Source organism: Anneissia japonica, unplaced genomic scaffold (assembly GCF_011630105.1).
Source record: "Anneissia japonica isolate Jap-2015-1 unplaced genomic scaffold, ASM1163010v1 scaffold1594_len1068242_cov183, whole genome shotgun sequence".
NCBI classification, from domain to species: domain Eukaryota; kingdom Metazoa; phylum Echinodermata; class Crinoidea; order Comatulida; family Comatulidae; genus Anneissia; species Anneissia japonica.
In genome coordinates this window covers 454025-465743 of record NW_022722535.1, presented here as the reverse complement: position 1 = coordinate 465743, position 11719 = coordinate 454025, and the positions used below count along the sequence as shown (strand labels likewise).

Here is an 11719-nt window from a genome sequence, read left to right as displayed (position 1 = left end):
GTATATATACATACAATTGCTATCAATATTCTTTATACTTTCGCTTTAATGCCAGCATTAAGTTTTCCTTAGAAGGCCCTCACGCCAAGCACTATCAATTTTTTTATTTTGTATTATTGTTAGATTTATAACTGTTATTTAGAACAGCTGACTCTTGGTCAGACATACAATTTCTTAAGTGTATGTCCTAAAAAAGTCGTAGCCAGAGGCTCCACCTTTTTGTTACAGTCAAAGATAGTATATTATATTATTCACAAAGTGGTGGTCGTCGAAACCACTGCAGAATCACTATGTTCAGCTCCTCTTACTGAGCAGCACTTGGATTTACATCGCATTAAAATGCGCGTATATCCCTGTCGAAATTCTGGAATACGCCACCAATACACAAACGGGTTTAACGCTGAATTTAGTGGAAGTAACACGTGACTGATATCGTAAAATACAGCTAGTAATGTGTTATGAAAACTAAAACCATCATTTGTTGATTTGTTATTAATTATATACATCATGAATATTTGATTTGGTAGTAAACACAAACAAAGCAGTCCAAATAAAATAGCAAACGTAAAGAAAAGCGACTTCAATCGGGCTTGCCGAGCAGCTCCGGAGACACAGCCCGTCTCTAATCGATTACTTTGAAGTTTTACAGAAATAAAGATGATGACATATATAATACCAATAATGCAAGTCATTGAAAAATATATCAAATACACAACTTTCAAATAGTTTTGGTCAACTATTCCTATAGTCATCATTACTAAAATGAAGAATATGAAAATGATTGAAATTATCCAGAGCAACAGACACGCAGTTATTAATCTGCATTTATTACAAATGTACCGATAACGTACAGGAGCGACGACTATAGCTAGGAAACGTTCTAGACTCACAGCAAAAATCCAAATTAGAGAGAACATGGCACTGGTCGTCAACTCGAGACTTGAAAAGTAGTGTAGTATGTATGGTATTCGAAAGTTTGAGATCAAAATCTGGATTGTCACTATACCAACAAGAAAGTCCACAACAGCGAGATTTCCAATCAACACATGCTGTCTTTTTCTTAGTTGCTGGACGCAACATAACATCAAAACAGTTATTGCATTCTCAATAATCGTGATAACACCAATCACTAGAGTCATTATCATACAAAATTCAGACACAGGGCTGTGGTTGATGATAAAAAATATATCATCGTATATGTCGTCATAATATGATTCATTCATGTTGCGTATTTGTGTACGTTTCGGAAAGGAATGCCGTATTTTCAGTACTTTAAACACAAATCTTGCCACAAAATTTCAGTTAGAAATTAATTGTTATTTCAAAAGTCAAAAAGAAGACAAAAACATTTATAAGTGACAACATCTAATCCCAATTTCATCAAGCAACAAATCGATGCTCATCGCCAGCGGTCGCAGTAGTCACTGGCATTATTTACATTTAAAACCTGTCGATATCACGGTTGGCTTACCTTCACAAACAGTTTAAATAGATTCTCTCCAGTAGTTTGGCAATTTCACACTAATTTGTTGTTAGAGGAGCTTTCCGCTGCTACAATTCGGTCTAAGCAGGTCTAAGCAATCTGTCTATAAAACTACAAAACAATACAAATGTTTTAACAGATATTAAGTGTCTTGCCGTCTTCTGTATGCAGTATAACGGCGTACCGAAACGTACCATCACATTTCTCGGTGTCAACTTCATAATCCATAGTTTGTCATTTATTAGTTATTTAGTTAAAATTATACTGTTAAAGTATGTACCTGTCAGTTAGAGACCTGAAATTGATTCTAATCACAAAATCAGTCTTCGTTCCACCACACTATATTGAATTCGGAACATGATCATGGTAGATGAAAAATCAGTAATGTACACGGCGACGGCAAAGTTCAATTACAGTGAAAACTAAACACAAACTCAAACAAACTTCTAAAATCTACAACAATGTCAATCTTGCTGGAAAATAATAATTCTGGTCTAGTTTGTAGGAATTCATACCCATGCTTATATTAATAAGAATAATTCCTTTATGCTTATACAGTATCTAATATTTTTGTATACTTATAAATTACTTTTATTGCAGTACCTAACGAAAAATATACTAAAAATCTAATGTGATTGATAATATCGTACTTTACATCGTGTATTATTATAATGTATTGTATTTATTTTATCATATATCAATGTCCACACCGACAATAACATTATTCTAGCGAATTATTTTCATTCAATTATTGAAACTTACAGCTTGAAATTCGTTGTCTAAACCAACACCTTTGTAGGCAGGTTCTTTAGTACACAGAACTGGTTTGGTAAAAACACAACACAATATAGCGAAATGGAGTACCAAAAACATGAAAGAAGCAACACTAATTCGTGACTAAGGTGCTGGGCAGCTGGGGGGACACATCCTGTCCATTGGCACCATCCGGGGTGGCAGCAACAATCTTTTACCGGCGTATAGATTAGAGGAATAGTTGTACGTAGCTGATTGGATGTGGAATAATATAAGATTTATAAGTGTAAAGTGCTAACATTTTTGTTGAATTACAGGGAGTGATTTTTTTTTGAAGACGGTTTCCTTCCCTTTTAAAGATCTTCATTATGCCATTGGTACTTATTTTTCAAGTAACTAAGAATTTATATAAAAAAAACAATTTAAAGGAAGCAGTTAGTACATTATTTATCTACATATAATTATTTATTGTCCATATCTTTTATGTATGTATACATTTTATTAGGTATAATAAAATGAATCAAAGAAATGATAAATTGTGGAGGTCCACTTGCAAATCCACGAGTGGCGAAGCAGGGCGTAAGGGGTCCCAGATATCTTATCAACATTTTTTATTTTATTGCTCCAATTCTGCTAAGCGGGGCCTTTTAAGGAGCAGAACATGTAAAAAAAATCCTCACAAAATACAGACTTGAACGCCGAAACGGGAGTTGGCCCGTGCCCCGTAGCTCCACTCTGACCCATAACCAGGGTAATTGTCCTGAAAAGTCTTAGACAGAGGCTTACTATGCGGCCTCTTTGTTACACCACTGGGCGAAATGGACGCCTCCAATCCCCAGGGAGGCGTAGATTAGAGGAATAGTGTAAATTTAATTGGAACAATGGTGTTTTATAAGTAAGTGCAAGGGCTGACATTTGTTGAATTATCAGAAGTGATTTGTCTTTTTTTTTTGTTTTTGTTTAAGGCGGTTTCCTTCTTCCTTTAAAGATGAAATTTGTCGGCCATCGTCTTTCTGACATAGTAGCGTATCTAGAAGTCTTAAAATGCGGGGGGTGGGGGTGATATAGTTGACGGTTATTTCTCATGATAAAATATATATGCTTGTAATGAATTGTCCGCATAAAGAGAGATATACCAAATAAATTCCATAAAGATACACACATAATATATGCTTGTGGTTATACTATATAAATAACTATTATTATTATAAATGTGTTGTATTTTAATTGTAAAAGCACAGGCTATTTCTTTCTATTTTGGAATAAGAATATACTTAAAAAAATAAAATATAAAAATAAATTAGACACTGCAGTATTTCTCTCTTTATTGTTTAAAATAAAATACAGTAAATTAATAATTAAATATTAAACTGGAAAGTAAATTTAATCAAAAAAAATTCTGCTACAGTAGGCCTACTAGTACAAATATGCGTAAAAAAAACCAACCAAAATAATATAAATATTCGACTTTCCCAAAGGTGGCAAAAGGCCGGGTGGCAACGGACCTATGGTGGCAACGGGCCGGGTGGCAACGGGCCTAGGTAGCAACGGACCTATGGTAGCAACGGGCCGGGTGGCAACGGGCCGGGTGGCAAAAGGCCGGGTGGCAAAAGCCCGGATGGCAAAAGGCATTAGTGGCAAAGGGCTTAGGGTGGCAAAAGGCCGGTGGCTAAATAGTTGCGAATCACACACTATTGGAAATTATTTATACAATTAAGGGTTAGATTAATACAAAAAAAAAAAAAACCTTTTTTGAAAAAGGTCTAGATAGGCCTCAAATATTCCTATAAAATGTTCAGTTTATTTAGTTTATTAGGGTTCATTGATTCAAGGACGGACATAATATCTAATTTGAAGTGACTTTCTTCGCAGTGGCGTATCTGGAGGCTGATGGGGGCGCGAAGGTGAAGTGGGTCGATAATCAGTTGAGGGGGCGCAAACTCGCAAAATAAGGTGATTTTAAGTGCTCTTTAATAACGACTTGACAGTGATTTGTGTTTTGGGAGGGGAGAGGCGATGATTAAGTGAGGGGGTGGTAGGTCCCAAAATAAGGTGCTATGAGATGATTTTTAACTACAGTACTTGACTTTTTTGCCTCGACATATAGGCCTAGCCTATTCATTGGGGGAGGGGAAATCTTTTTAGGGGATGGTGCGGTGCTCCCCTATAATTTCTTTACCTAATTATCTCTTCTTAACATGTTGTAATTATTTATTGTATCCTTTCTGTATGTGTATTTTAGAAGAAAGCTATTATTTGACCAATAAAAACTAACACGTGAAAATTATTTGAAGTAAATCTGTCGTCATAATTCACAGCTTGTAAGCATACCGGGTATGTTTTTACGAAATCAGTATTTACAATTGCAGTGAAGGCCTACTGAGAAAAATACATGTGGCAATTAAACCATCAGAGGCCTGTTCACATTTGGGACTCGACGCATGTGGACGCGGCTAGAACTTCACTCCTGGCATGAGTGGCAATGAGCGTAGCCAGAAATAATTACAAAACCAGGTGGTTTTCAGAGAGAAAATGGTGGTCTTTTTGAGTCCGGTGGCACTGATCACAGACGATGACAAAAATTAAAACTTAAAATGATTGGCCTCTAAATATTGTGTATGGTTACAGTACAAGTCTTCATGTAAGTTGTATCAACACTAGTAAATTGCAACGTTTTCATATATACTAACAGATTTAATATGTTGTTGTTTACACCATGCAACACGACAATATACATCAAAGTAAATAAGAAACAAAAATCACAAAATTATGTGGAAAAAAAAAAACAACCTTACAATGCAATATTGAGTGAAATGAAAAAAAAAAATCATCTGAAGATTTGTAATTTTTTTTACCATCACTCCACATTTTGTGTATCGAGATAATAATAGTAATATAGGCTAAAATGTCATTTGATAAATTGTATTTAACATGATATACGAACAAGGTCAAACAGGCAATTAAGCCGGGTTCAAAAAGGTAAAAAAGTAAAAAAAAAAGTTAAAACAAAAAATAAATAGGCCTATATTTACAATATCGTACTTTACGAGTTGTATTATTATAATGTATTGTACCTTTTATTTATTTATTTATTTATATTAAAATTCATACTGATAATAAAATCATTTTACCAAATTTATTTTCTTTTAATTTTTGAAAAACAGCTTAAAAGGCGTTATCTAAACTAACACCAATATTTGTAGCAGGTCATTTACTACATATATTTAGTATGAATAAGTGGTTTGGTAACACTGGCACAATATAGCAAAATGAAGTAGCAAAAACCCAAAAGTATAAAGCAACACTAATTCGCTACTAAGTTGCTAAGCAGCTCCGGGGACATCTTGCCCACTGGCGCCATCCAGGGGTAGCGAAAGGGACGCTTTCAGCGGCGTAGCTACGGGCAGTGCAGCAAGTGCACAGCATTGGGGCTCGGGTCTGTTAGGGGCCATTCATAAATAGACCTAAAAATAATTATTTCAAGTAATTTCCAACTTTATATACTGAAGAATAAAACGGCCAGCGGAGCACTCAATAATATTCGACTTTCAGAGGAGTAATTATTGATTATGTTTATTTAGGGGTATTCAAGGGTGCCCCAACCGACCCTGTCGCACCCCATAATTCTGTTCAAAATTACAAGAGAAATGGGAACAAAAAGAATTATTTTAAATTAGGCCTATATTATGTCTGAGAGTGCCATTCCCGGCCATGATCTAGAGTTCTATAATCATAAGTTTTGTTACTTCAGCCCCAACCATAGTGAGGCTGAGGTGGTCTTCACCCTCCGCCTGTGAAAATTCCTCCATGGAACCTCTAATTCGAATGCCCTGACCCGTGCCACTGCAATTGTTAAATTTTGTGTGCACTAATTTTCTTGATTAGTTTAAATCAGCTGCTGATACCGAATATGACCTAAAGAGTAGTTACGAATCCGATTATCATTAGTATTTATTACTATAGCCTAGTTGCAGTTTAGAGAATTCGAAATAGAGGGGCCGGGGAGGGAGAGGGTAAAAAAATCACTTCATACGATGAATTTTCTGAGAACTTCAGGGAATTCCCCTATCACATCTAAGGGTCCGGCCATTTATCTTGCACTGGGCCGGGCCTTTCGCACCTAGCTACGCCACTGTACTCTTTCCCTTCCCAGACAGCAGCAAAAATATCTTACAGTACATCCCATTATTCCAATTTGGTACTAACTTTTGAAGTAGCTATATAAAAAATACGAAACAAGCACTTACTACTGTCTCTTATACACATCTAGATGTGTATAAGAGACAGTGGTTATACTATATAAATAACTATTATTATCATAAATGTGTTGTTTTTTAATTGTAAAAGCACAAGCTATCTCTTTCTATTTTAGAATAAGAATATACCTAAAAATAAAATATAAAAATAAACTAGACAGTATTTCTCTGTTTGTGCGGATTTATAACAATGTTATAAATTTTCTCCTGGTGGTAAGAAGGCACATGGACGATTGTTTGAAATAAAATACAGTAAACTAAATAATTAAATATTAAACTGGAAAGTAAATTTAATCAAGAAAAAATTCTACAGTAGGCCTACTAGTACAAATATGTGTAAAAAAAAACCACCAAAATAATATAAATATTCGACATTCCCNNGTCAGACATACAATTTCTTAAGTGTATGTCCTAAAAAAATCGTAGCCAGAGGCTCCACCTTTTTGTTACAGTCATAGATAGTATATTACATTATTCACAAAGTGGTAGTCGTCGAAACCACTGCAGAATCACTATGTTCAGCTCCTCTTGCTGAGCAGCACTTGGATTTACATGGCATTAAAATGCGCGTATATCCCTGTCGAAATTCTGGAATACGCCACCAATACACAAACGGGTTTAACGCTGAATTTAGTGGAAGTAACACGTGACTGATATCGTAAAATACAGCTAGTAATGTGTTATGAAAACTAAAACCATCATTTGTTGATTTGTTATTAATTATAAACATCATGAATATTTGATTTGGTAGTAAACACAAGCAAAGCAGTCCAAATAAAATAGCAAACGTAAAGAAAAGCGACTTCAATCGGGCTTGCCGAGCAGCTCCGGAGACACAGCCCGTCTCTAATCGATTACTTTGAAGTTTTACAGAAATAAAGATGATGACATATATAATACCAATAATGCAAGTCATTGAAAAATATATCAAATACACAACTTTTAAATAGTTTTGGTCAAATATTCCTATAGTCATCATTACTAAAATGAAGAATATGAAAATGATTGAAATTATCCAGAGCAACAAACACGCAGTTATTAATCTGCATTTATTACAAATGTACCGATAACGTACAGGAGCGACGACTATAGCTAGGAAACGTTCTAGACTCACAGCAAAAATCCAAATTAGAGAGAACATGGCACTGCTCGTCACCTTGAGACTTGAAAAGTAATGTAGTATGTATGGTATTCGAAAGTTTGAGATCAAAATCTGGATTGTCACTATACCAACAAGAAAGTCCACAACAGCGAGATTTCCAATCAACACATGTTGTCTTTTTCTTAGTTGCTGGACGCAACATAACATCAAAACAGTTACTGCATTCTCAATAATCGTGATAACACCAATCACTAGAGTCATTATCATACAAAATTCAGACACAGGGCTGTGGTTGATGATAAAAAATATATCATCGTATATGTCGTCATAATATGATTCATTCATGTTGCGTATTTGTGTACGTTTCGGAAAGGAATGCCGTATTTTCAGTACTTTAAACACAAATCTTGCCACAAAAATTTCAGTTAGAAATTAATTGTTATTTCAAAAGTCAAAAAGAAGACAAAAACATTTATAAGCGACAACATCCAATCCCAATTACATCAAGCAACAAATCGATGCTCATCGCCAGCGGTCGCAGTAGTCACTGGCATTATTTACATTTAAAACCTGTCGATATCACGGTTAGCTTACCTTCACAAACAGTTTAAATAGATTTTCTCCACTGGTTTGGCACTGCCAATTTCATACGAATTTGTTGTTAAAGGAGCCTTCCGCTGCTACAATTCGAAAGGTCTTAGCAAGCTGTCTATAAAACTACAAAACCATAAAATGTTTTAATATTACGGTACCTTATGTTACACATTAGTGTTAGAGCAGCTAGCTCAGTCGACTAATCTGGTGGAGCCGCTGTGTGTGCGCTGAATCGTGGAGATCTCTAGGACCCCGGTTCAATTCCCATCGCTGCCTCTCCTTGTGTTTCAGCTAGAGGGCTGAAATACAAGTTACAATAGCGCACCGTCTTTCGGATGAGACGTTTAAGCTGTTGGTCCCATTGCATTATGACCCATGTGCACGTTAAAGAACGCAGTACACTCTTCGGAAAAGAGTAGGGGATTGTCTCCCGGTGTACTGCCCAATCACCACCAGAAGGACCCCACCGGAAATAAGTCTTCTTCTAGACTTTCGTGGGCTATCCTTGGTGTTTACACCGAATAAATCCAATCCAATCCAAGTCTTGCTTTTTTCTGTATGTAGTATAATGGCGTACCGAAACGTACCATCACAATTTCACAATGTCAACTTTATAATCCATAATTAGTAATTTATTAGTTATTTAGTTACAGTTATACTTTTAAAGTATGTACCTGACAGTTAGAGACCTGAAATTGATTCTAATCACAAAATCAGTCTTCGTTCCACCACACTATATTGAATTCCGAACATGATCATGGTAAATGAAAAATCAGTAGAATGTACACAGCGACGGCAAAGTTCAATTACAGTAAAAGCTAAACACAAACTCAAACAAACTTCTAAGATCTACAACAATGTCAATCTTGCTAGAAAATAATAATACTGGTCTAGTTTGTAGGAATTCTACCCATGCTTATATTAATAAGAATACTTCCTTTATGCTTATACAGTATCTAATGTTTTTGTATACTTTTAAATTACTTTTATTGCAGTACCTGACGAAAAATATACTAAAAATCTAATGTGATTGATAATATCGTACTTTACGCCGTGTATTATTAAAATGTATTGTATTTATTTTATTATATATCTTTGTCCACACTGACAATAAAATTATTCTAGCGATTTATTTTCATTCAATTATTGAAACTTACAGCTTGAAATTCGTTGTCTAAACCAACACCTTTGTAGGCAGGTTCTTTTGTACACAGAACTGGTTTGGTAAAAACACGACACAATATAGCAAAATAGAGTACCAAAAACATGAAAGAAGCAACACTAATTCGTGACTAAGGTGCTGGGCAGCTGCGAGGACACATCCTGTCCATTGGCACCATCCGGGGTGGCAGCAACAATCTTTTACCGGCGTATAGATTAGAGGAATAGTTGTACGTAGCTGATTGGATGTGGAACAATAAAAGATTTTTTAAGTGTAAAGTGCTAACATTTTTGTTGAACTACAGGGAGTGATTTTTCTTTTTTAAGACGGTTTCCTTCCCTTTTAAAGATCTTCATTATGCCATTGGTACTTATTTTTGAAGTAGCTAAGAATATTTAAAAAAAAAACAATTTAAAGAAAGCAGTTAGTACATTATTTATCTACATATAATTATTTAATGTACATATCTTTTATGTATGTATACATTTTATTAGATATAATAAAATGAATCAAAGAAATGAACAAATTGTGGAGGCCCACTTGCAAATCCACGAGTGGCGAAGCAGTGCGTGAGGGGTCCCAGATATATCAACATTTTTTATTTTATTGCTCTAATTCTGATAAGCAGGGCCTTTTAATGAGCAGAACATGTTAAAAAAATCATCACAAAATACAGACTTGAACGCCGAAACGGGAGTTGGCCCGTGCCCCGTAGCTCCACTCTGACCCATAACCAGGGTAATTGTCCTGAAAAGTCTTAGACAGAGGCTTACTATGCGGCCTCTTTGTTACACCACTGGGCGAAAGGGACGCCTCCACTCCCCAGGGAGGCGTAGATTAGAGGAATAGTGTAAATTTGATGGGAACAATGGTGTTTTATAAGTGCAAGTGCTGACATTTGTTGAATTATCAGAAGTGATTTGTCTTCTTTTTTTTTTTTTTTGGTTTGAGGCGGTTTCCTTCTTCCCTTAAAGATGAAATTTGTCGGCCATCGTCTTTCTGACACAGTAGCGTATCTAGAGGTCTTAAAATGCGGGGGTGGGGGTGATATAGTTGACGGTTATTTCTCATGATAAAATATTATGCTTGTAATGAATTGTCCGCATAAAGAGAGATATACCAAATAAATTCCATAAAGATACACACATAATATATGCTTGTGGTTATACTATATTAATAACTATTATTATTATAAATGTGTTGTTTTTTAATTGTAAAAGCACATGCTATTTCTTTCTATTTTGGAATAAGAATATACTTAAAAAAAATAAAATATAAAAATAAACTAGACACTGCAGTATTTCTCTCTTTATTGTTTAAAATAAAATACAGTAAATTAATGATTAAATATTAAACTGGTTTAAAATTTTGAAATAGGTCTAGATAGGCCTCAAATATTCCTATAAAATGTTCAGTTTATTTAGTTTATTAGGGTTCATTGATTCAAGGACGGACATAATATCTAATTTGAAGTGACTTTCTTCGCAGTGGCGTATCTGGGGGCTGATGGGGGCGCGAAGGTGAAGTGGGTCGATAATCAGTTGAGGGGGCGCAAACTCGCAAAAAAGGTGATTTTAAGTGCTCTTTAATAACGACTTGACAGTGATTTGTTTTTTGGGAGGGGAGAGGCGATGATTAAGTGAGGGGGTGGTAGGTCCCAAAATAAGGTGCTATGAGATGATTTTTATCTACAGTACTTGATTTTTTTTTCCTCGACATGATAGGCCTAGGCATATTCATTGAGGGAGGGGAAAGCTAGCTTTTTAGGGATGGTGCGCTCCTGCACTCCTAGGTACGCCTCTGATCAGCCATAATTTCTTTACCTAATTATCTCTTCTTAACATGTTGTAATTATTTATTGTATCCTTTCTGTATGTGCATATAGGCCACTGTAATCGTAGCCACAGGAAACTGAATAAAAGTTAGAAGAAAGCTATTATTTGACCAATAAAAGCTTTAGCACGTGAAAATATTGAAGTAAATTTGTCGTCAGAATTCACAGCTTGTAAGCATATGTTTTTACGAAATCAGTATTTACAATTTCGGTGTAGGCCTACTGAGAAAAATACATGTGGCAATTGTTCACATTTGGGACTCGCACGCATGTGGACGCGGCTCAACTTCACTCCTGCCATGAGTGGCAATATGAGTGTAGCCAGAAATAATTACAAAACCCGGGTGGTTTCAAAGAGAAAATGGTGGTCTTTTTGAGTCCGGTGGCACTGATCACAGGCGATGACAAAAATTAAAACTTAAAATGATTGGCCTCTAAATATTGTGTATGGTTACAGTACAAGTCTTCATGTAAGTTGTATCAACACTAGTAAATTGCAACGTTTTCATATATACTAACAGTTATTATGTTGTTG

General features: G+C 35.4%; 1 protein-coding gene across 1 annotated transcript; it reads right to left on the bottom strand.

Annotated features, from left to right (window-relative positions):
• Nucleotides 1-6916: 6916 nt before the first annotated feature.
• On the bottom strand, nucleotides 6917-8197 carry LOC117111908 (adenosine receptor A3-like). The gene has a single exon (XM_033254945.1). It carries the CDS (start codon nucleotides 7937-7939, stop codon nucleotides 6968-6970), a length of 972 nt encoding a protein of 323 aa, XP_033110836.1. The 5' UTR covers nucleotides 7940-8197; the 3' UTR covers nucleotides 6917-6967.
• Nucleotides 8198-11719: the final 3522 nt, after the last annotated feature.